The sequence below is a fragment of the Lampetra planeri genome, chromosome 9, assembly GCF_965212315.1.
Source record: "Lampetra planeri chromosome 9, kcLamPlan1.2.h2, whole genome shotgun sequence".
Lineage (NCBI taxonomy): Eukaryota > Metazoa > Chordata > Hyperoartia > Petromyzontiformes > Petromyzontidae > Lampetra > Lampetra planeri.
The window spans coordinates 3522507-3548873 of NC_136115.1; the positions used below are offsets into that span (position 1 = coordinate 3522507).

At 41.4% G+C, this 26367-nt stretch overlaps 1 protein-coding gene across 7 annotated transcripts in view; it reads left to right on the top strand.

Moving 5' to 3' along the window:
* Positions 1–4521: 4521 nt before the first annotated feature.
* LOC144720578 (AP2-associated protein kinase 1-like) overlaps positions 4522–26367 on the top strand; it is a 253435-nt gene continuing 231589 nt past the window's right edge. For all 7 annotated transcript variants that reach the window (XR_013585778.1, XM_078597396.1, XM_078597395.1 and 4 more), the window contains exons 1-11: positions 4522–4984; positions 15883–16001; positions 16899–17007; positions 17956–18098; positions 18716–18837; positions 19953–20034; positions 20841–20973; positions 22846–22949; positions 23733–23812; positions 24548–24711; positions 25571–25857. Coding sequence is in view for 6 of the 7 variants with exons in the window: in XM_078597396.1 (XP_078453522.1) it covers positions 4825–4984; positions 15883–16001; positions 16899–17007; positions 17956–18098; positions 18716–18837; positions 19953–20034; positions 20841–20973; positions 22846–22949; positions 23733–23812; positions 24548–24711; positions 25571–25857 (1503 nt within the window). In the remaining variant the exon portion in view is untranslated. The remainder of the gene's footprint in view (positions 4985–15882; positions 16002–16898; positions 17008–17955; positions 18099–18715; positions 18838–19952; positions 20035–20840; positions 20974–22845; positions 22950–23732; positions 23813–24547; positions 24712–25570; positions 25858–26367) is intronic.

Genomic DNA, 26367 nt, shown 5'->3' on the forward strand with positions numbered 1-26367 from the left:
CCACCGCCGTATTGTTAAAAGTGCATGATGTCTTGTTTGTCAGGCAATGGATACTGGCTACCTGCCATAATATTGTGAAAATACCACCGCTGTCTCAGTCACCAGGTAGGAGTTTCCACCTATAAAATCCCGAGCCAGATCGAGGTAAGAAGAATCCACAAATTTCGGAACTTTTAAAGTTTCAGGAAGCCTAACAGATAAAAAAAAATGCCGATCCTGGGGATAAAAAAATGACGTCCTGGGAAAACCAGGACAGATGGCAAACATATCACCAATACACAAGGTGTTCCATAAGTCTGGAATCATATGACAATATTTCAAAAAGGCAATAATAACGCTTTTATTCGACACTTCTGCTAAAATGAGTGAGGATGGCAGTGGCTGTCATCGTCGGTGGATCTCCAAAAAGGTCCACTGCGTGGTTTATCTTGTATGGATCCCGTTCCCCTTAACTTTGCAACAAGTTTAGCTCGCGGTCTGGATGCAGTCTGTTAAATTGAACAGCGACCTCCCTCTGACTCCGATTTCCTATGAGTAGAATTATCTGGACTCGTTCTTCCTTACTATGAGAAATATTGGGCCTGCAGAAACCAAAAAAATATTAATTCGTTATTTTTCCATTCTAGATTTGAAGTTTTCGTGACTGCAAGGATCCATATTCTTGGTTATTTCAGTAAAGTCACGTCGGTAAAAATAATAATAATAAAAGATGAATATTTTTATTTATTAATTTAAATCACGACGTTTATGGCGCAATACAAGCGTCCGTCATCAGGTGGTGACAACCACAGCAAGAAAATCGCTGAAGTAGGCAAAAGAGCTGATTGTGACAAGGGATTATATAGCTGAGGAAGGGGGGAGGAGCCAAGGGGAGTGTAGGGGCGGGGCGTGGGTCAGAGGAGAGTGGCAAACACTATCCCAGGGAAACGTGGGTCAGAGTGGAAAGCTGCAGGCTCAGAACAATGCACGGCAAATTTCCAAGTGATGGGAGTGTGCAGGGCTGGGAGTAAGAAACGGGAGATACGGATATGAAAGTGAACTATAAAGCAGCTAAGGTTATTTTTCGTTACGTTTCCCTGCAATTCCAGACTCCACAACAACTGCACATTACCCCAAAAAATTCCTATATAAACCATTTAACCTGAATATTTTTACAAACAAATGTTACTGCATTCTTAACGGTCTCGTTGGCATGATTATAATACCGCGATAGCATTGCATTCTTGTGTGAATTCACGTCATTTAATAAACATTCCTGTATTATTTTCTAGATTTATTTTGCATGATCACCGTTACAAGTGAAATACAGAAATTGCAATGATTCCTAAACCCGGTCATTTTAAAGTGATACATTTTCAGCGTTTTGCAGTCGTGCCATTAAATTATGTTATACATACTCCAGTATTATTCGATATCTATTGTGGATGTGTTAAAACAATTCTTTAAATACAGAACAATAATATTGGTTAATATGCATGAATTGCTGTCATGAATATGAAAATGGTAACCTGAAAAAGTACGCTTCCAATTACAATGTCATTTGCTCAATACTCAACGGGTAACATCTATTTACTAATTTTGCTTCTCGATGGTTTTTCATTTGTTGCTTAGAATCACTGTAGTTTAAATTCCCCTACCTCCTGAACTATACGTTTCATGTCAAGTATTGTTATGTCCTGTAATTAACATTGTCCTCTCTTTGTCGATGTTGAAGTATAACAACCCGCAATTACTTCCTGTGTTACATTTAGTAATGACAGGGATTTTAGTGACAACCTTGGGATTGTCCTTGAGAAGCATACCAATTTAATTTAAAATTGTATCAATTTGTAGTATCTTCATGTTCCTGTAGGCTGTAAACTCTGACATTCTCCGATGCTAAACATACCAATCATCCTCTTATACCTGAACCTTGTACCAACCTTTGTATTGAAGTTACCCATTTTGGTGTTGTACTTTATTTTTGCCCTAATTTAAAATAGGTTAATTTAATGTTTATATTTCAGTCAACTCATATATTTAAATGATCTTTTTTCAGTGGTTCAAAAAGATTCATTTTAGCGAATCAACTGTGAATTAGAGTTCTCTGGAATCCTAAAAACCCACTCCATAATTCAGTACATTAATGTGTCCCTTCTATGCTAGAATAGGTTGGCTCTGTAAATATATAGAATTATCTCATTTTCCCATCACCTAACTGAGCTCAATTATAGTGGATTGCTCAATGTATTACCCTAGGTCCTGTCTCCAGATTAACAAGGTTATCTCCAGTTGGCAAGTAGTACATTGTAGCATTCAAATCCTAAATGCGTATTGTTCTTTCCGAACGGAAATACCCCACACCTTTACACAAAACAGCTCATGCCATGGCTTGTCGAACCAGAACATTTCGGAGACTTAAAGTCCATGGGGGTTATGTGATCATACTTCATTACGCTAGTCAGTGCAAGGTTGAAGTCGGGGAGCATAGTACTCCGGCACAACATTGGATTACCGCACTGCCCTCTGCTGTCCACCACGTAGCTGCTCAGCTAAACTGCAGTGTAATGTATGTGTAGTATTTACCCATCCAAACATTATCGAGGCTCATGCATGCTTCGCTGCAGAGATTTGCAAAAGATGTTCAGGCTTATCTAGAAGTTACGCCATGGTCAATCTGCTGCTGGATGAAATACTTCACACGCCGCATCCATCGGTCACTAAACTGGAATGGTCATTGGATATCAATGCGACGTGGAGAATAATTCGCGCAAGCCACTGATGTTACGGATAAATAACTTCACGGTTTTTTTGCGAATCATCAGCACTGCAAAGTGACCCACCGAACCGGGGCCAGTCCTTACAGTGCAACCTTCTTCTTCCTTGAAAGGTTGATGTAGTTTGAATTCGTATTAAGGTTAAAGCAAATCCCTGTCAACCCCTTATCAGTGCCTACCTTATTACAGACCAATTCAGACCTTATTGGTCACGCCGTGCCATTATAAATATCAACTTCAACCAACAAAGTCCCATCACAAGGGAGAAACACAAATAGACAAAAGGGCTCACAAGTGACATCATCACATTTATCTCCCTAAGCAACGAAACTGGAGGATTTACGCACAAATCTGGCTGTCACCTGATAGTAGTAATCAGGGGCGGTTTCTTCATTAGGGCGATTGGGCGACGCACCACCAATGTCATTCAACCACAGAGTCACGCTAGCCGTCACTGTGCCTCTGGATATAGTCCAATCAGCGTCATGTCACGTTCTGTGGAGTACCGCCTCTTTTTGGGCGATTTCACTCCGGCTGAGAATCGCCCAGAGTGGTCCCATAGACTTACATTCAAAGATGTTTTTTTTCGAACGGGGGGCGCTGCAATGCATTCTCTATGGCTTCCGGGAGGGCTCGCACTAACAAATAATATTGTTGGATGCAACGTGCTTACGTATGATGACGTAAGCACGTTGCATCCAACAATATTATTTGTCGCCACCTAGTGGAATCTTTAATAAAAGAAACTTGAGTGGATTGTATTAATAGTGAGTATAGAAATAAACAAGATGTATTGTAAGAGTCACTTTATTTTTCATTAATATTAAAGAAGTGAAGTTGCCTTTACATGCTTAAGCTGTTAATTTATCCTTTGCATGGGTGGACCTTATCTTTATACATCATCCAGACATTTGCCCCCCCTGAGAGATTTTGCAGGAGCCGCCACTGGTAGTAATTATTGGCGAAACGTCGTACTCAGATTGTAAATGCTGTGGTTTTGCTCTCCAACACAACGGTGTTGCTGTACTAGTCACGAATTGGCGTGTTTTGTTGTACGTGACAAACCTTACTAATCGGCTGTGTCGGGTGGTGGTGGGTTTAACGACACATTTATATTTACGCGATCGAACCCCCCAAAAAAACTAAATAATGGAAAACAAAAATTAGTTTTGCCCGTATTGAAACGGCTGTATGCCGCACGGACCCGAAAACTACATTTCCCTGAATACCCCCAAGGGGTTAAAGCCGTACGGGTTGACAGCTATGAAAACGCATGGGGGTCTAAAAGTGTCCTCGGCGTGATTCCTCCACGTGATGGACGAGAGTGGACGCGGTTATTGAGGAGGGCCTTGGTGAGTGAATTGGGGTGGCTGGGTGGCTGTGTGGAAAAGGGGAGTGGCACGTGGGTGGTCCGACTCGTGGTGCTGGTGGTGCTGCTGGTGGTGCAGTGGCTACGCGCATGCGCGCCACCTATAGCGAAAAGATCAAACAAATCGCGACGCACGCCCCGCCCTGCACCGCCAAGCCCCGCCCCGCCCCGGCCATCTTTGTAGGGGGTTGAACTCTCCCTCACAAACAGCCCGGCAAGTTGACGTCATCAATTCACGACGGGCGAGCGGCGTCGCGTTCGATTGAGGAGGCCAACCCAAGCTCCGCTACCGCCACCAACCCCCTTCCCTACCCAAGATGGCCGCTATTTAGTTCGACGCGCGTATAGTGACGTCTCCCGCGCGCCCAGCGCTCGCTCTCCCGCCCCTCCTCCAGCCTGTCGACGACGGCGCGGGGTCGCCCCGTCAATGAAGCGGCGTCGCCGCCGCTGCTGCCGCTCGCCTCCCTCCCTCCCGCTCGCCGTTGACGAGAGGAAGCCTCATTTTATATATATACACACACAGAGAGAGAGCTCTCCCACCCCACCACCCCCCCCCCCCTCTAAGCAACACACACAACCCCCCCTCTAAGCAACACACACAACCCCTGCTTGTAATTCACCGGCGAGGGGGTGAAGACGAAAAACCGCGCTTCGTTTTTTAACAGTCGGGGGGGGGGGCCCCTTCGCCATCGCCGGGAGATGAAGAAATTCTTCGACTCACGGCGGGAGGGGAACGCCGGCGGCGGCGGAGGAGGTGGTGGAGGAGGAGGCGGCGGTGGCAGCAGCGGCGGCGCCTTCGTGGGCCGTGTGTACGCCGTGGGACGACACCAGATCACGGTCGAGGAGGTCCTGGCAGAGGGTAAAATTCACGGGGACCTCGATCCCACCTTCCACATCCTCCTCCTCGGTCACCCGCTGTCTCCCGTCATCATCCGGCATCGGTCATTCCACCTTTAAAATCAAGATGGAATGCAGTTGGGGAGGACGGGTGAGACGGGATGGCATCGTGATCTGGTGTCGTCCCACCCGTCCTCTCCCAGCTGTATTCCATCTTGATTTTAAATCGTCGGTTTCTCTTTCCGATGCGACTTTCATTCGTTCGTCCTCCTTCTTTCACCCCATCCTTCTCCCCCCCGCTCTTCATTCCCGGCCAGGACATTTCGTTCGTTTTCCCATTCGTGTAACATCGTTCCCTCTCACTTTCGTTCGTCTGCCGTCCGTCCGTCCGCCCACGTGTACTGTATTCCCCGCCCGCCTTGCCAATTTGTCTTCAATTCTAGTACGGCACTGCACAATCCGTCTGCGATATTTCTCTCTCATCCGTCTACTTGTCATCCGACTTGCATTCTACAGTACAACCATTTTTTTTTATTCCATCCATTTTCCACCAGTCACTCCCATCTTTCTCACCTGGTCCCCCTCGCTAAACATCCGTGCGGCTCCAAGGCCCTTTAGTCTCAATCCTCTATCAGTCCCCAAGTTGTCACCCTTATATATTCCATCTGGATCAATCCGCATCGCGTCCGTATCCGTCTCCTATCCAACTTACATCCAACTCCCATCCGGCTAACTCGCATTCACCCCAATACCTCTCGTCTCCCACCCCATCACCCCTAATTGGTCACACTTTCCATTATTTGCAGCATTACTCCATCTCATCCTCTTACATCTCATTCTATTCAACCTCAAGGCCAAATTAGGTCAGCAGGTTTGACAATTTTGCATGGAATAATTGAAATGTTATGGAAATGTAATTTGTCTATCTAGAAAAGCCTAACAGTCTCATGTCTATATCATGATCCAATTTTTTTTATTAGTAAACCAATTTTTTTTTTTAACAGTTGTGTTATGTTGGCATTTAGCAGATAAAATCCACGTATACAAGTTGATAACATTCAAAGGTTTCATACCAGATGGGTTCACAAACCTATTTGCCATCTCTGGCTTCAATGCAGCCAGCATTGTGGTTTTGAGGGTTTTAGGAATCTGTGTGACTCACCATCCTTGCCTGGCTAAATTATTCTGCCACGTCCTTAAAAGTACGTGCATATCTCGTTTGGTTGGTTGTATCTATCCTGTACTTGTATCTTCATGCAGTTTATAGAACTGCAGTATTGCAGTAGATAACACAACAGAGACACGTACAGTAGCAGTGACACTCATGGTTAGACATATCCACATACAAGCAGTACCATTTATTACAACATGTGTATGCAATCTGCATTCAATACTCAATTAATATACAGTACTTATCATCATCATCCCCCATGCTTTATCCACCGCTGAATGAAGGCCTCCCCAACTTGGCACCATCCCTCATGGTGTCTCGGATCGATGACATCAGCTCGTGGGCAAGAAGGTTGATGAGTTTTTAATTGTTAGATGCACAATACTAAAGGCGTGGGAAGGCTTTCATCCAGCAGTGGATTGACAAAAGGTTGTATATGTTTTATATGGAGCGACACGTGTATACATAGCAAAGTTGTGTTCCAAAGATATCATATTTTACTGTCACAAGCAGTGTCCAATACATGCTGTTTAAGCAAATACAGTATACACAAGGCATTGTATGGACGTAAATATAGTGGTACCTGAACAAAATCTAACTTATCGTGTTATATACACTCTGCTGTATAAACCGATACTGTATTTAATCCAGTGGAAGGCATTATAGAATGTAGAAAATTGTACAGTAATGCAATAAATCCACTTAGGAGGGATATATACTCTAATATAACAAATTGAAAATATGCTAAAATATATTTTATATATTATAGGATATACGCTGAACTCTCGAACCTTATTCTCCATATGTTTTATTGTCTACAGTTAGCTGCCAGAATCAGCATTTTTATATTGGAGGAACCCGATGATCTATGAAGCTCTTTTTCACATATGTCCAGTAGAATTTGTTTAAATAAAAAGTTCAAGCGATATATGCAGCTGTGTATCCTAGGCGCCACTATGCTTGTCCACATCCAGTTTGTGTGCCATTGTCTAAAGACCCAGTGATACCATTTGCAAGAGGTGCAAAATGTATTTACAATGACCCGCTAATAAATTGTAAATGCGATCGATACAGTGCTGTGCTGTCGCTTTGTAACTGCGGCTTTGCAGGTCTGCATTGCAAAATAATATGATATCGTTGAATCATTTGTTTGGTTCAATACAAAAAAGGTCATTGTGGATTCAATAGAAACAAATGTGGTTATTAAGATGGCTAAATAAAGAATTGTAATGTTGGCATTTCGTGATGAGTCCACCTCAAGCAGTCGACTTGCGTTAAGGAAACATATGAGCTGAAAATACGATGCCGTCACCCGTGGTTTAGGTTTGATGATCTTGTTTTCATAGAATAATACATGTTGTAACCATCAACCCAACACTGCTTGTTGCAATGTTAGGAGGGTGTAATGTTGCTGGCTTTTCCTGTAGTGTTGTGTAATATTCATCGCCACAAATCGCTCACATAGTTGAATGTTTGATAGGAATGATGATCACGGTACGTACTGTACTTTCATTTGGGCAGATATCCATGATAATTTCTGTTTGGAGATTAACCGTACTGTATCATTGTACAGCTTGTTTCTATCGACATAAAGAACTCCAATGTGATGTGTACCTACTGTGTGACTGCCTGTACTGTGGGTATATTTACTACGACAATTTTTCATTGATTATCATGTTTGTAAAATTATCTAAGTTATTGTTCAAAGGGGCAATACATTAATTGGCCAGAGCCAATGTCTATCTGTTTCAGATATCCATGATAATTTCTGTTTGGAGATTAACCGTACTGTATCATTGTACAGCTTGTTTCTATCGACATAAAGAACTCCAATGTGATGTGTACCTACTGTGTGACTGCCTGTACTGTGGGTATATTTACTACGACAATTTTTCATTGATTATCATGTTTGTAAAATTATCTAAGTTATTGTTCAAAGGGGCAATACATTAATTGGCCAGAGCCAATGTCTATCTGTTTCAACGAAAAGATGTTTTTGCTCAGAGCCTTAAATGTTTCAGTAATTTGAACAAGAAACATGTAAAAGCAAAAGAGCTTCCATTTAATTTAATCTGGGCTCATCCACGGTTGAGTTTTGTTCCAGGGTGAGCCATTCATTGACAGCCTGTTGTATAAGTGTTTCAACATGACGTGGCCAATGTGGTTCTTTTTAAGTGTTTAACTAGCAAACTGGATGGGGTCCAATACTTATTTAATAATCTCAGAAGCAGACATACCTTTGGGAACAAAAGAAAACACGATGCATTTTAGTAAGAAAATGCATTAGCTTTGTATCAGTAATTATTTCAAATAAAATGTGGAACTTTTAAATCCATCGTTTGAAGAACAACGGTATTGAAACATCCCTCTTTTTACATTTGAATGTCTAAAATGTGATAGGTAAAATTGTCGGAATTTGCGGGTGGTTTCGCAATAACAGTTGTGGAATGCTTGGTAATGTTGGCTCGGTTTCTATGCAGCTGTCTCCCTTGCACAAGCTTGCCAATGACCAGCAAAGAAGTTCAGAAAGGAACACAGACGTTTTTACCTGCTTGACTGGGAAACCGCGGAACACATTCCTAAATTTGTATCGCATTTCACACACCGCGATGTTCGTCACTGAACCACAAAAAAAGATTAAAATACAATTATTTAGACAGACGCTTGAGATAAAGTCAGGTTTTCTTACGCAGCACGTTTTTCAGGATGGGTCACTGCTGTTGGATGTTTTACAGTTTAAATCACTGCAGGCTATCAGGAAGGGGGCCCAACAGAGAGCCGGTTTTCCAGCCTGGCAGTGTTAATATGTCACAGCGTAAATGTGCTGATTTGTGCTAAAACATTTGTGATGTCGCACATAGAATCCCATCGTAGCTTTACTGGTTTGGTTAAAGCTGGATAAAGCTTGAAACTGAAAGAAAACAGGACATGAAAACCGGCTCTTAGAAGGCTATTTCTTCGACGACTTAAAAACCTTGTTTTTGTTTTTTGTCGAAATAGGAATGTAAGGTAGAATCATCGTGTAACTACTGGTAACGTTGTTTTGTTTTGTCCGGTCAGGTTGACATTCTAACATGTCAGAATGCAACAGCTTAGCACTGTACTGTTGAAATAACTCCCAGTTCTCAATGCCCTCTCTTATCACGTACAAATACCTTTTACCCATAATGAGCTGTTATGTATGCTCGCACATGACCTCACTTGTGTAAACTTAAGTGACTGTTATTTAAAGGTAACATTTGATTGAATTTATGTATGGTGAACTTATTTTTCACCGTACGCAACCAACCGTGCTCTCTGGAGGTGTGGGAAAATTGACGCACATGAACCAGAGGTTTACAATAACGTTCAGGAGTTTGGCACAAACCATTTCTGCGTATCCTATTCTGTACCGCCCATGACCAAATTGTGGCCGAAATGCACTTAATTCCATCAGTTCTTGGAAAAATATCTTAAGCAGGATGGAACCTTGGATGGGTGGGTGATCTCCATGCACACAGAGGGTTGTTATAGGCTGCTGCGGGCCTACATGGTGGGCAGCAGAGGGCAGTGAGTGACACCACATACAATGTTGTACTGTGTGCCTGTGCTTCTAAGTCTGTGCTCTCCACCTTGACACCATCCGTGGTAAAGTTTGGTAAAAATGAACCCCGGCATGGGGGATGCTTGAATCCATCCTGCGTTGACTGTATACCTCTTTAATTCCCTTTAAAAAATAAATGTACACTTGTACATTTTGTCACCGTAAGGCTGATTTACAACAAGCTCGTCATCTGTTTATGCCCTGTGGTGTACAATGCAGCATTATACGCTATTTTATGGTAAATTGTCAAAGGTTAGTATTTCGTTCTTTGAACTGTAATTAGTTTGTATAGTGTTGCCTTGGGGTTTATTTATTTTTTATTTTAATACATTTCACAAACTAACTGCTATGTTCTGTATTTGCTTTCTCTCATGCATAACATATAGAACTCAAACTTGGTAACATACACGTCTTTCCACACACTATATATAACTCAAAATCGGTAACATACGTACAGGGCTTGCAATGGAACCCATAGTTATATCGACAAACTGTATTTTTCTAAAATAAATATTACTTAACCTTTTTAATGTAGGGTGTTTTCTGAAAATGATGCCGTAACAAAGCTGAGTATCCATCAAACGATTTAGCTCCCGCATCGAAATGGGTCTTTTGCGATTTATTAAGCCAATTTTAAACACAGTTGCATTTTGAAACATTTTGAATAAGTGCTCTACATTAAAATAAACTATATAGCAGATGACTACTTTATTAAATATTTTTTTTCTAATGGTACATTGCTGTCAATTGATATTTTCACAAGTACAGCATGCATATTCAACACTTTTTTCCCCTCCTTAAACTCTTAGATTCAAGGGATGGCGATAATATGCTTTTATGTAACCAGATATTCTATTTTTATGAGTAGTGCATGTGTAAAATTAACACGCATTGTTCCCCTAATGGCCCTGCATACTAATTTTAATTGACCTACTTTGCAATTGTATAAATGTCTTCTGATTGATGCAGCAAATTACGATTAAAGTGATTCATGACATTTTGACCCGCAGCTCACTAATTGTAGATAACAAAGTCCATTGTCTTAATTTTAACATTCACCATATGTTCAGATGTGTTTCTGTATTTATAAAATCCTATTATGAAAGTATTTTTTTGAGAGCGATTATGTAAAGCATTTTTTCACCCTTTAAAACAGCGATGTGTATTTGCCCCTGGCATTTAGCCGACCCAGTATGGGACAGGCCATTGCTGTGTTTTTTTTGTAGTCTCAGCTGTTTTCACACATTGTTTACTTATATGGGGTTCACATTGTTCGTCATTGAACATTGTTTAAAGTTTGTTTTGATTTGACAAGAAATGCTGAGCAGTACAGAATCTTAATAAAATAATAATAAAAAATGTGGCCAGCTTCCTCCAGGCAACAGACAAGCACAATGAGTCGTTTACGGATTAAAAAAACGAAATTGGTTTATTTAACGTCAACATTACCGGATCAATTTTCAAACTGGTGACATGCATTGGGGTGGATCATGTTATACTGTTAACTCCAGGTCATTAGGCTCAATTAAATTAACACTTCTCGTACGTCACTGTGAACAAGTGCTTCAGCTTGTAATGAGATGGAGCTTTTCCATGGGGTGCGTGCCAGACCAACAACGCCAATGGTTTGGCACAATGAACAATTTGCCACATCTCATTTATTTAACTGTGGCCTCTGCTGGGTTCAGTATTTAGAGGACCGTACAATTTACCATATTAGATTAACCATTTGCTACGTATATTTTTAGATTGATTTGGTCATCCATTAATCGGCACAAACATTTTACCAAGACGTGAAACTTGTGTTTCCATGATAAATTTGCATGATTATAATCCTTAATTTGTTACACAGGGGACCCATAATTTCCATGAAATCAACATTTAACTATGATATTCATTACTTAAAATGCTAAATAAATGTTTAATTTTGATTCAATTGCCCATGTATGCTTTAAAAATCAATTGTATTGACACCAGACCAGAGGGTAATGCATGTGTGCAAAGTACAAACCTGTGTAAGTTGTAAAGTATCTCGATCAGGCAACCAATTCAGTGATCTTGCTATGACTTTGCACCACGGTCTCATTAAACAAGTACTCACATTGCATGCGTTTGCATCTGAGACCATCATGCTCCCATAATAGTCTGCTAAGACAATACCATTTTTAGCTGGTATTGATTATGCTTTGTCTGCAGACATATACAGTACTTGATACGCATACGATAAATGGGGGACGGTCAAAGATATATTAACTGTTAGAGGTATAGGCATACTTATTAAAATATGGTAACCCCTAAAGTCAATGCAATTTAAGTGCAAAGATTAAACAATGAAAATGTATTCTTATGTTTATATAAATATATATAAATTATATGTTAATGTTACAATTAGACTAATGGAGCAGGAATAACTGTACAAATCAGACGAAATGCATTGCATCTTTGGATTGAATCATTACATGCATATAAATGCCTGTGTCGTGTGTGTGTACGAGTTTAACACCCGAAATCCATACTTATTTCCCCAACGCAGCATTTCATTAGCCATACAGCATATGTTTAATCCTAAATTGCTATCTGTGCTTTACCTTCACCTCGACAGTTTTGTTGATCCCATTGCACAAACGTCAAAACGTCTTTATTGTTAGCTTCAGTAATGTCAGAAACCCAAATAAACACTGTTTGTTTTATTGCAGTGTCGTGTTACAAATAGAAAATGAATTGACATTATAGCCTGTAAGTTACTCAATCATAATCGTTTCATCCTATTCAGAGTATTTTACAAAGACGTGTGGATTTCTATGTCAAGGCAGTACATTCTTGGACGGGTTACAAAATCGCTGCAAAATTTAATTTAACACAGTGGTGCCCAATTGCAATCTACGAATAGAGTGATTTATGTGCATGCTCTAAAGAATGATAGCACTTACGTTGGGGGGAAGGCTTTTGCTATTTTTATCAACAGCTTTGTAGGATGTTACCAATGTACAAAGTTCCATGCAGGCCGCGAGGTTTCTGGCTTGTGCTAAAAGAGGGGAAAGTGCCAACGCATTTTGCCGGAGACGAGTGCAGATTAACACAGAGGATTGAGGGCTTTAAGCATAATCCTTTCCATTTTAGACATGAACGTTAACTAATTTTAGTTGTGTACACCAGAGTTCAATAGGATACTACTCTATCTAATTTAGAGCTCCACCACAACAATACAGCATCCAACCCCTTCAACATGCCCCACATGGCTCGATGAGGACCTCCCCATGCCAAATCGTTCACGGTGGTTGTTTAACAACAGTTCACCACTCTGGTCAGTGCAGGTGGATTAAATGGGGGGCCCATGATCGGTCATTCGCCACTGATGCTAGTCGTGGCAGGGAATGTAACTCAGTCCGCTGGCTTTTTTAGTACACCGCTTCTCCTAACGTTCAATAAATCTGCAAAGATCAAGCACAACGTATGATGAAGCCTGCCACCGCATTCAGATGAGGGCTGCGTTTCCCTGTGCAAGTTGTATAATTGGGTTCTTGAATATTAATACTGTAGTTCTGTATGCGAGCGCATTGCAGCATGTTTTTTTGGACAGACTGTGCGCATATACCCTGTTCCTTTTACATGCTGGCTGCGTTATTCCAAAAAGGGTGGTTGCTTACTGTTTGTTAGGAAGTATCTTAATGGTTACGATTCTTGGCAATGTTGGTGTTTGACCGGTTTTGACGTAATGGAACAGAGATTGTTATTTTGAAAGACATAGCTGTTGTGGTAGCTATATGACCTTATGTAACATATGCAACATTTCATTGCAATGCCATCATTCCAGTAACGTATTACTGTTATACTGTCATCGTTCCCTGAAACATACCCTATTTTTACAAGTAAATTACATGAACGCATCCATATATTTACATTAAAAGATTGGCTAAACAAAAAAAACTACGTTTCAAATATTGCAATGTAAATAAAACTTTGCATTCATTTCACATTCATGTCTCAGATAAAGAGTAAAAATATGCTACATTTTCACACGTACATTTCACAATCATATATTTACACAAGTCATATGTTTCATAATACAATTTGTATGACTATATCTATAAACCTATATATACTTTTATGACAAAATACTGGATATGTCTAGTTCTGTCTTGTACTTTAGTATACAATTGTGCATTGAGTACATTTAATGGTGACATGGATACTGACATAAATGCTTAGAAATGCTAACAGAATATTCCATTTATTATGTTTACTGCAGTACACGGTGTTTTGAGACATTCAAATGTAATGCACGCTCAAAAATATTTATATCTGCTGTTTTGTACCATCAGTAAACGTTAATAGGTTTCCTATGTATTCAGCATGTACAGTCGGACTTATGCTCACTGGGCTGACGTAATGGTTTGGAGAACAGTGCTGCTGTGCTTTGCAGTACAAAATCCTGGCTAAATTAAGCATTAGATTTCCCAGATTAACTCATTCAGCACATTGCGTGTGTATCATTCACTTGTCCAAGCGTGAAGAAAATTGTGTCAGATGAGAGTTTGAAAACTGCAGCAATGAAAGATGCCAGTTTGCCTTAAAGTTGAAGAACTAACCGACATCTTAGGCCAAAAAAAGTGTTTTAAAATGTATTTCTACACTGCACAAGGCCCTGAAAGGCACCGCTTAATGGCACAATTTTTGTAAGTTGATGATGGCATTTGTAAATTGATGTTGTAATTAAGTAATAATGCAGCCTTGTTATTCCGGGATAATTTAGAAATGCAAGGTTGTATTAAAGTTAAATGTAAAACATCGTGTAGCAAGTGATTTGAAGTGGGTAGTTGAATTGCCAAACAGGATGTACTGTAAGCCCCCTCCTGCCGGGCCCTTTAGCTAAAACAAAAGTGTTTGGGCAGGTGCACCGTGTGTATTGAAATAGTGTAATGAAATAACATACACAGCGCTGTCAATCCATTTATAACATGAAACACACCTGTTTTGTTTGGAGTACGACTCTATGAAAATAAGTGGAGTCATTGAATCTTAATAGCTCAAGGTTTAAGCTTAATCTTTTGGTTATAACGTAGCTCTGCAGTGATGCAGGGAAGCATCCTTGATTGGCCCTATTTTAATCTATATTCTACACGATTTCTTATTATTTGGGCTGCGTTGGAAATCAGTCAAACACACACTTTTGTTGTAACTCGCCCGCTGATGGTGTAGCACCTTGCTCGGGACAACACGTCTGGTCGTACAGATACTATCGAGTTCCATGCGGGGCTGCTTTGCTAACGTCAGGCCTTTTTTTTCATGCCAAACTTGCCCAGGCACCCTTCATAATACCTGACTCGAGACCGGTATCCTTTTGCAAGTCTTTATTATTGTACTGTATTGCTTCATCAGCTGGCACTGGTCGCCAGTTGAGTCATTGTTGCCATGGACTTGCCATGTTGGTATTTGGAATGGGCAACAATCCATTAGGCACATGGACAGCTATACTCAAAGAGCCCCTCCTCTGTTGACATAGTGAATGAATAAAAAAACGCGCTCTTTCATGGAGGATGTTGGTTTTTGTCACGTTTTTTTCTTTATTTGTTTACTGTTCTTACAGTTCAGAATTTGTACAAACAATCGTAGAGTGTCCATGCGATTTTAAACAATAGGGGGCACGAACAATTCAAGGCTGAACACTACTGAGCCATAGCATTATAAGGGCTCTGCATCGCATGAACCATGATAATGGAATATAAACACTTGAGATAATACAGAAGGCAAATCATTTAGTGGATAGTCTCAATAGCAGATTTTACCGCTCTATTGGGTGTGCCAAACCTGAACCTTGACTAATGAACTTGTGATGATAATATGATAACGTTTTTCTCCTCTGCTGGCATTAATATTTTGAATGCTGGATAAGTTAGCAGTTGGCAAGCCAGTTCTTTTGAGGCTGAATATCTGGCATGTTAGTTCTATTGAATCAATTAAAGTTTGACGCCAGTGTTGAACTGTACCATATATCTGAAGCGGCGGTGTCATTATTTAATTATTTTACGGTTCATCTTAAATTAGCCACTGGCACTTGGCAGTAATGGATCATCTGGCCGGGTGACGTAATGCCACGTCGGTCGGTTATTCCTCTGGTGGTCGTGGCGCGCACATTGTAATCTGTGCAATTTGATTCTCTCCGCAGGGGGCTTTGCCATTGTGTTTCTTGTGAAAACATCGGGCGGAGTTCGCTCTGCACTCAAGCGTATGTACGTTAACAATGAACACGATCTGAAGGTCTGCCAGAGGGAAATCACCATCATGGTAAGAGTTTTCTACAAAGGCCAGAATATGTCAGTATATCTTAAAAATCCAGAAGCACCATCACCTTTCCCGATAATGGCTTACACATCCCACGTGTGTACATGTGTACGGCCCTTTGTCAGTACACTGCTGGATAAGGGCCTCTCTGCACTGCAGGGGTTATTTGACCATAACTCGCCAAACTGGTCAGTGCGTGTTGGTGAAAGCGGGGAGCGTAGACGTGGGAGCATAGAAATACAATACAACGGTGGATTTTTCTGCGCTGTCCTTTGCCGACTGCCGCACAGCACTGCCTAGCCGACACGTATGACAACCTCGCGTGCATGGCAGTCGCACATGCTCAGCCCTGCTTAGACTGAGACGTGAAGAGATCGGGCTTATTCCATCTGATTTGGTCATATATTCTTCACATAAATATTGGGGTTCGTATGTTAATTTCACTCGTGTTGATTTTACTCCATATGATGTGTAACAGCAGCTATATTTTTGGAGAAATTGATAGGTACCTGCAATGCAATGTTTTGGAAAATATGACCTTTAATAATGTCATGAGGGCATGGAAAATGCTCTCACAGTTAACTCCCACTTATTTTTCAGGACCTATGGTTTGCATATGAAACTGATGTTTTTAAATCCTACGTTCTTCCACTCCTATTCAGACTCGTTAGTCCCCATCTAATAACACTAAATCAAAGTGCATTCTGGACATTGTTGCAATGAAGACATGTGAACTGTAATGATGTAAAGTAAATACGTGAAAAAAACCTAAGGCAATCCATCGAGTGGATTATTTCAATTACAGAATAAACCACTGTATTGCGTGTACTGAACCTCGACGAATGATCTCGTTATGATGCATGTTTATTTTTGTCTTCTCCATTTTTCACTCTGAAACAGAAAGAGCTGTCCGGACATAAAAACATAGTAGGTTATCTGGACTCCAGTATTAATGCCCAGACCTCCAGCGGCGTTTGGGAAGTGCTCATTCTCATGGAGATATGCCGTGGTAAGCCCAGCTCAAGCCTCGTGTTAAATCAGCACAACAGCCATAGTAATTCCCTGTTCCACTTGGAAGCCTCCCAGCCAATCGTTGAACCATCTTGCATGTGTCTTTACTCTATACAATCTAATGGAATTTATCTTGCTTGTAATTTGTGTGGTTGTTTTTGTTTTGTTCAAGCAGTATGAGGCTAACGAGTCGTCCCACCATGCTACCTAGATGTAGATTATCCATGGACGCAATTGATCGCTGCCTTCAGCACTGCCGTTGTGTGTTAATGTGTGTGCGCGCGAGTGGCTGTGCTTGTCCTCTCAACGCTTGCTTGCTTATGCTTCAAACGCGCGTGCTTTCCATACGGCTGGGCCCGATAACGCACGTGCCGCTCAGCATTGCTGTCGCCGGCGTTTGAGCCAAGGGCTCTCACACACAGTATTGTGCATGTTTTATGAATGTATGCCTGAAGTGTACTGGGCTAACCTTTATTATAAAACCTGCGGTGGTCTCGTATCCAAATAATGGTAAAATGGTAACCGAAGCACATGTGGTTGATTTTACTGCGCACTGTTGTGTTTTAAATGACATTTCAAATGGTTTATGTGGAGCACTGAACTATAGCCACTGTAAAAGTAGGCACCGGTATGATCACTGCAGAGTTATTAATTGCTGGTGGGATTTTACTGTCGAGGCAGGCACTGCAAATGATAAACTTCCATGTGATGTGCATAAAAGCACCTGCCAGCCGTCTCACTTTTGAGTTCTGCCCTGCGAATCCCCCATTTCTTCTCATATCACCCCAGGGAAGAGTAAACAGCTGTGGTCACCTGCGTAAATTACCGTGCATCCGTGCCTCTATTCTCAGGTGTAAGACTAAATGTGAAAGCTCGCTGTTTTATTTTAGTGAATGCAATGGGACCCTGAAGTCTGTCTTGTTTCTGTGTAACCTTTCACCTCTAGCCGGCCAGGTGGTAAACCAGATGAATCAAAGGTTGAGCACAGGATTCACAGAGTGCGAGGTCCTCAGGATATTTTGTGACACCTGCGAAGCTGTTGCCAGGCTTCACCAGTGCAAAACGCCGATTATCCACCGTGATCTGAAGGTACCTCGGAATATACTGTACTGACATCACGAGCTGTTTATTATACACCGATCATCTCGCTTGCCTTTCGCTTTGTTGGCTTTACAGCTAGCCACCCTGCTGAGTGCCCGTAGAATGTGCTGGCAGGTTATTAGTTTGAAAGTGAACGCACAAGATATCTTCAAATAATAGCCAGATTAACCACCACTGCACTACATACACTCGGGGCTTTAAATATTAATCCTGTCTTTGTTTAGATGCATGACAACAGTTGAATTTGATATGGATCTAGGCCGACAGTAGAATAATTTCAATGTTTTTAGATAAGTACAATGATACAGAGATATAATAATCCAGACATTTTTATATATATAGTGTGGCTGTCGGCTAGTATCAATTGACATTTTATAATTTGATAAGTATGGCATTAACTATTCTAGCATGTCCTTAGTTATATCCATCCTTTATTTATGAACATCTCATTTAACAGGATTATTATTAGTTTATTAGTGTCCTAACACAGCATGATATTTTCCGGCTTTGCAGAAAAGTGTCAAAAGTGTCCAATCACTTTTTTTTTTTAATGTGTAAGCTTGCTTGAAGATGCCTAGCCCAAATGATGTCTCTGTGTGCTGCAGGTTGAGAACATCCTGCTTCACGACAACGGAAACTACGTGCTGTGCGACTTTGGCAGCGCCACCAACAAAATCCTGAACCCTCAAGCGCACGGGGTCAGCGCCGTTGAAGACGAGATTAAAAAGTACGATCCAACTTGGCCTTTTCACATGGCTTCACCAAGGGGGAGCCAGGCCGGATGCCTCCAACCCTTGCTTTGTGTGTTTAAGAACTCGCATCTTGGAATCCCTGCCTCACTTGATACAGCAAATCTGGCTGTGGCGGTCCCACCTGATGACGGAGACTTGTGTTGCCTCCGAAACGTCGTGATTTATTATTATTTTATTTTTTATTAATTTTAATTTCATTTTTTACCTACGTGACTTTACCGAAAAAACTAAGAGTATATTGCCCATAAGTCTCTCTCTGCGTCACCCGCTGAAAGCTGGCCAGGAGCAGCAGTGGCATTTAACCTAACGGCGGCACATTCTTCTGACGTGTTTTTTTGCAATCGAGTCTCTCTTTTTTTTTTTACTGTTTTTTAAGTTTTCGGTTAGACGTGCATGAGGTTATTTGTTTCTTTTTGTAAGGAGACGTAAGAATATTTTTTATGCTACAGTCGCATTGTCACTTACAGATTGACAGTAATTTCACCGCAACTGGCAGTAATATCACAACAGACAATGGTGGCAAAATTGTTCACAAACAGCTGACAAAAGAACTTTAAACGCTCCTGGTTTTGGAGCTACTACATATCACCATTAAAATAAGACCTGTTACCGCTTTTCATATTTTTTGTTAAATTATTGCACGTAAAAGCTATGAACCCTGCCTTGCAGTTTATTTTTCATTTTTGACAGAGGTTAGATCCTTGGAAGCCATTTCAGAAGGGGGGGGGGTGAGTGTCAAGATCTGTTATGCAAGCAGACTTGACAGATGGCCCTGAAACCAAAACAAATGCAGACTGGGAAGAAATACATAGCTTTGCATTGATTTTTTTTTCGTATGTTGTTGCAACTGGGCAATTGATATTTTTAAAGATTTTTTTTTCAGCACTACCGTATACAATATGTTTGCTATGTTGATTGCCGATTCATCTCAACCAATCTTCGTAAATAGTAATCTGCCTATACGTGTGTGTGATAAATATGATGTTGACATTTTTGGAATTTTGTGAATGCACTGTGGTATGTTCTCATGGATGGATGGGGGGGGGTGGTAGGAGGTATAATTTATATGGACGTTGTGATGTTTGTTCAGGTACACTACGCTGTCATACAGGGCTCCGGAGATGGTCAACTTATACAACGGCACACCCATAACAGCAAAGTCCGACATTTGGGTACACGTTCGTTGTATATTGCACACACTTATACAACCTAGGAGAAGGGCCATTAGATAATCAGTGAAGATTATTTTTTCGTTACTTATTCAAGCAAACATCTATTTAACTCGTAGGTTAAAAGGCGAATTATAATGGACGAAAGAATGATGTTGTATAAAATCTCAACAAACACTGCATTCTGGGTCATAAAACAGACACATGAGCTGTGTATCTCCACATGAATACAAAATATATTTCAGTTTAACAGCCCGTATACCTTCCAGGGTTATGTAAAACAGCCAAATTTTAACCCTGCAAGGGCAAAACTAGTTCCAGAGGTTGGAAGGCCAGCCGGCCAATAGACGAAAATATAATTTTTATTTATGTGGAGATAAAAAGCAACTGTCAGTCTGAAGGTAATGTTTATGTATTAGATACATTGATAAAATAATATACTTGATGTCAGGGGTTCGAAGTCAGGAGTTCATGTGTCCCAGGAAGAATGCAAATACATTAAGAGGCCTGCAAAAGGCCAAGTGGCCTGCCACGGGACCTAAGACATTTGAAGGTGCCTGGAAAAGCAAAGGAAGAATCCAAACACCACTTGTCCAGCTGGTATAGATCCCACCGGTGGCATAGTTATAAATACATTTCATTATCTTTGTATTAACACAGCCGTACAAATGGAGTCGTATACTTTTATAGCGCTTGTAAAGTGTACAACATTTCGGGAACACCGCTTGAAATCATATTTTTAAATATATATAAGAGAGCGGTTGTTGTTTGGATGAATACAATTAGCTTTCGTTTATTCTTCCCTTTAGGCCCTGGGATGTTTGCTGTACAAGCTGTGCTTCTTCACGCTGCCGTTCGGGGAGAGTCAGGTGGCAATATGCGACGGGAACTTCACCATACCTGACCACTCCCGCTACTCGCATGAAATGCACTGTCTTATACGTACGTCTGCATTTCTTCCACACATGGCACACAACATTACGGCGGTATGGCATTGTTTACGAGAATATTTAATTTCTATTATATTTTTCTTGGTTCTTCCGGTAAAGTCACGTAGAAGGGAAGTAATAAAATAATAAAAATAAAACATAAAATACAAACCACCACGTAAAAAACTAAAATATAAACTGCATCAATATACTCAATATAAGGAGAGTATATTGATGATATTGGTGTATCAATATCAATATACTCAATATAAGGAGAGTATATTGAGTATATTGATGGTATTGATGCAGTTTATATTTTATTTTTTTACGTGGTGGTTTGGCTGCTGCAGCTCCTTACTATTAAAATGTACCTCCCTTTATTACTGCTAATCCTACTTCCTTTATTACTGCTAATCCTACATAATACACGAGCATAATATGACTTTGAGACCACCCCCCCACCACCTACACATTCCACAAGTAGTGCCTAATACCATATCTGCATTTTCCATAAATATGCTAAATTCCTCTGTTGATATGTAAATTCCTTTGTCAAGGCACTCTCCTCCTCTAACTTCTGCTTAAATATACGCTGCCAAGCTTGGTGGTGTTCATTCGGACGCTGTCTTTCCGACAGCCCTGTTCTTCACCTGAGGGACGGCTGCTTGCGTTGTGGCCGAAACATCGTGAGAATTGTATTTTTATTATGTTTTATTTGTATTATTTTATTATTTCCCTTCTACGTGACTTTACCGAAAGAACCAAGAAGATGAATCACTGTAGTCATGAAAGCTTTAATTTGTTATTATATTGTTATGGGAATATCTTGTGGACAGCAGAGGGCACTGCAGCAAAATCCGTTGTAATCTATTTCTGTGCTACAACTGTACAAGTGACTTGCCGCCTTCACCAACCTTGCACTAACCATCGTGGTGAGATATGGGTCAAATAATCCCTTAACGCCCTGCACGGCGTAGGGAAGGCGAATATAGCAGCACATTTAGACGTACGAGAGTGATGGGTTTGCTTATTTATTAAATATCACCCCCTAATATTTGTAATGACACGTCATTACTGAAAGCTGAGTTTATAAAAAAAATTCATACATTAAATAATTTAGTTTGAAAATGCTATTCTATAATAAATACATCTTTATCGTTTTTGGAGAAATTACAGGTTTTAATTTGTCTTCATCTATGACGACCTTTCCGTGCATTTGTGCACTGCCGAGTACTTGCGTATCTTTGCTAATTTGGCGCTCCTGAAATGTACGTTTGTTTTTTTGCTTTAACGAGGCTTTCTTTCACCTTGCCTGCCCTGCTGTCTTAAAATATCTTTGTTAAGACGTTAGCATTACGTCATGCGTATTGTCCTCTCTTGAATTTTTCATGGCAGACTCGCCACAAATATGGTAACAGCGGTTTGCCTCCGCTGCTCTTCCGATGTCAATGCTGCCATCCACAAGACGAATTATTCATTATTTCATTGAGCATCTTCCCGCAGGGCCAATATTGATATAATTTGAATGCATGATAAAATAATTGTATCTAATGCCTGTAAAAAAGCAATAATAGCATCGTGTTTCGTACAACTTTGCAATTAACCCTGTGTCCCGTGGGTCATTCCTGGCTATGACTAATATCAGTGACGAGTGATAATTGAACCAGTCCTGGGACCCACCATCACCAACCCACGCTGACCAGCGTGGTCAAGTATGGTCAAACAACCCCTGTGACCACAGCATGGGGGAGGTCTTAATTCGCACCTCCGATTAACACGGTTGCCTACGTAACGGTGTGAAAGGATAAGTTATACATGCATCCAGCAGTGGATTGACAAAAGGCTATACCATTACAAATATTATTAACCCTTATCTTTGTATCAGGCTACATGCTGGAGCCTGATCCAGACAGCAGGCCGGAAATCTACCAGGTGGCCTGCTTTGCATTCAAGCTTTCTGGCAAAGAGTGTCCCATTCTGAATGTCAACGTAAGCTACTATTTTTCTATTGTTGTTGACTATCTCCTCGTATAAATTACGCGTTGCATATATTTTTTTACTTAAAGTTGCATGGTCTTGGAAATTAAACGAATGTCATCCATGTTTGCGGGTAATCAAAGCAAGCTGTGGGAACATAGATTTAGCTTTGTTACCTTTTGTAACTTTTCAAAAGCAATTGTGCATGGGTGCGCGCGCACTATGTGTTGGATTGCCTATGGATAAAGAAATAAAGTTCCGTTGATGTTTTTTTATTACAAATGACATAGCATTGCACATGGTTGCCAACAGTCTTGTCTTGAAATTTGCTAGTCAAGAGCATCTCTGCAACATATCACTAGCTAATTACTAAGGAATACTGTATGTATGTTTTATGCTACACGGTGATAATGTCCATGTTATGCCAAGGGAGTATAATGTTTCGTTTAACTGTAGATAATGACTGGATAATACTGGCCAGCGGGCCAGAATGGTGTTCAAGATTATACTTGAGGATGTTTTGCTTGCATTGTTAGCATTATGATGAGCACAGTTTTAATTTCACAGCATGGCCAAGGTGTGTCTGTGTCAATAAAAATACCAGCATCAAATTGTTTATTAGGTTTCAGTAATTTATCACCATGACCTTGGACCAGTATTTGCCGTTTTCCATTTGGGTTCTTCAAAGGTTCTTCCTTTGAGATAGACTATAAAAGGGCAACAAAACTCACAACGGTCCCTGAGATCGTGTGAATGAACAGTGCCATTGGTTTGACTGCGCGTGGTCGTTTGCAGGGCCTGTCCCTTCCCAATAAACTGCCGGAGCCACTGAAAGCAAGTGAAGCTGCTGCCAGGAAGACACAGTCCAAAACCAAGTGAGTTTTCTTTCTTCCTAATCAGATTTCTCGTACAAAATACAGTCGTCTTCAGTCCAGGGTCCCCATTTAATTCCATTTACTGTAGTTCCACATCTGTTCTGGGTTATCATTATGGTTGGATATATATGCGAGTTTTATCAAATTTACCTGGAATACACCCGATGGCTTCAGATCGCGCAGAACGTGGCTGAATCATGCCTCCAGGAGGGGTGGGGGAGGGGTTGAACCTGCACAGTGCCTGCCTGGATGACCACTGTGCATAAAACAGGTATTGTAGGCTGCTGCAAGGCCACATTGTCATCATTGGGTTGTGCAGCAAAATCCGTTGTACTGTGCGCCAATGTTTATGCTGCCCGCTTTCACCAACCTGCACGGACCAGGGTGGAGACGTACGGTCAAATAACCCCCATGACCCACAGCGTGTGGGGGAGGCCCCCTCATGGCAGTGGTTTGCCAAAGGGCTACATGGTGAGCTGGTCGCTTGCAATATTTTTCAAATGATTAGCAAATCATGGCAAGCATTGGAGCTCAATTCGTGCGCGTACTCGGACATTCAAATCAGGTGCATTTTTACAACAATTGCACAATCATCGACTACACCATGCAGCCTAAGCAGCCACATCTATAGCCAGCAATCTGGCGACCCTTGGCCCATTACACGCCGTCTTCAGCGTTGTTGACCGTTCGCCCGACCGTTTACCCGCTAACATTTCCACACCCGATTTCACGCAGACTCACTGAAACGGTTGGCCCCACTGAAACGTCGATTGCCCCACGACAAAGGCCCAAGGCAGGGCAGACAAATCCCGGTGCGGTGGGCATCCTGCCCCTGCAGGCAGTCTCTACGCCCAGGAAGAGGCCTGTGGCAACCGCCGCTAACGTCGCCACCCAGCCAGGTAAGCAGTTTGTGATGCTTGGGCACAGTGTATATATGGGGGGGGTGCCACTCAAGATATGGGGATAGGGGGATAGGGGGGGGGGATGTAAAATTGCATTAGTTGGTTGATACTGTAAGAGCAGACTTTGAGATCTGTATGTATGTATGTTGAACTTATTTAGCACAGAACGAGGGAAGGACAACAAGCTAATTACAAAAAGTAGTTCTGAAGAAATTTGTTTTCAATCGAGATTTAAGTGTATAGCTCCAGTGGCTTCTTAATATCGGAAGGAAGAACGTTCCAGATGGCTGCAGAAGCGTGTCTGAAAGTGCGCGATGCTGTGACTGTCTTTGTTCGATGGCTCGCCAAAAGCCGCTGCGAGGACGAATGGAGTTTTTATGCTCCTTGAGAGATCTGGTGGCATCACAGATATTTGTTGGGATGACCCGTTTAGCTTGAGTACTTCAGCCATCTGTACAGGGTGGGAGCAGGTGAGGGCAGGGACACTGGCTGCTTCAGTTTGACTAGGAACTGGAGGGTAGATACTGCCATGCACTCTCAGCGCCCGGGTTGCCACCTGTCATCCTCGGAAATATGAAAGTTTTCCCAGGACATTAAAAGTCTCGGTTTTTGGCATTGGCGTAATGATACCCCACTCAAGACAATGTATTTACATGTAGTTCTCCCCTATTTCGGCATTGTGAGATATTCTTCGTCCCGTGATATGTCCTGGTTTTATTTGTGCCTCAAGAGGTGGCAACCCTCACTCGCCGTACACTCCCACACTTGACTCTAATACGTCTCGGTGGGAAAAAAATGAAGGTTGACGAGTGCTCTGCTTCTGCTGCGCCTGCCCGGTGCGTGTACGTGTTGTTAGCGCCCATGCCGGTGAACAACTCGTCCAATGCGACCGCGAGCCAAACGGCTCCTCCGGCAGCAGCCCAGCCTCAGCCGGCGCTGCCGCCAAACGGGCAGCAGCAGCAGCTTCCAGCACAGAACTCACAGCCGGCTCAACCCGCACAGCCTGTTCAGCAAGCTCAGCAGGTCCAGATTCAGCAGCAGCAGCAACAGCAGCTCCTGCAACAACAGCAGCTGATCCAACAGCAGCAACTACAGCAGGCTTACTTGCAGCAGCAGCAGATGATTCAAGCTCAAGCCCAACAGGTTCGAGGTTTTCTTGAATTCTGGGAAAAAGCTGTTAGGTGTAATGATAATGCATTATAGCTGTGCTGAATTTTATATTTTTTTCAAGGAAAAACTAAAGCATGAGTTGGCATAGCTGTGTAAATTAAACATTGGAGTTGGGTCAAAGTGGCTTTTTGAAGGATTTTACAGAATTGTTTTTCTAGCAGTTTTTTTATGCTGTAAAGAATGCAAGAATTTGCATTTATACATTCAACACGTGAAAAGTATATTAATTGTGAATAATGCAGTCGTAAAACGAAAGTCATTTATGTGAATCCACCTGCTAAATTGCCAACAAGCAATCATGAATAAAACTGCAATGTGCATTTAAAAAACAAATCACCATGCTCTTTTACAACATATTGATTGTAACTTGTAACCTAGATATTGACTTTTACATGCTGGGTATAATAATGGAATTAAACTACTAGTTGATTAAACATGTTTTCCATGTGGCTTCCCTTGACAAATAACGCTGCATTTAAGAAG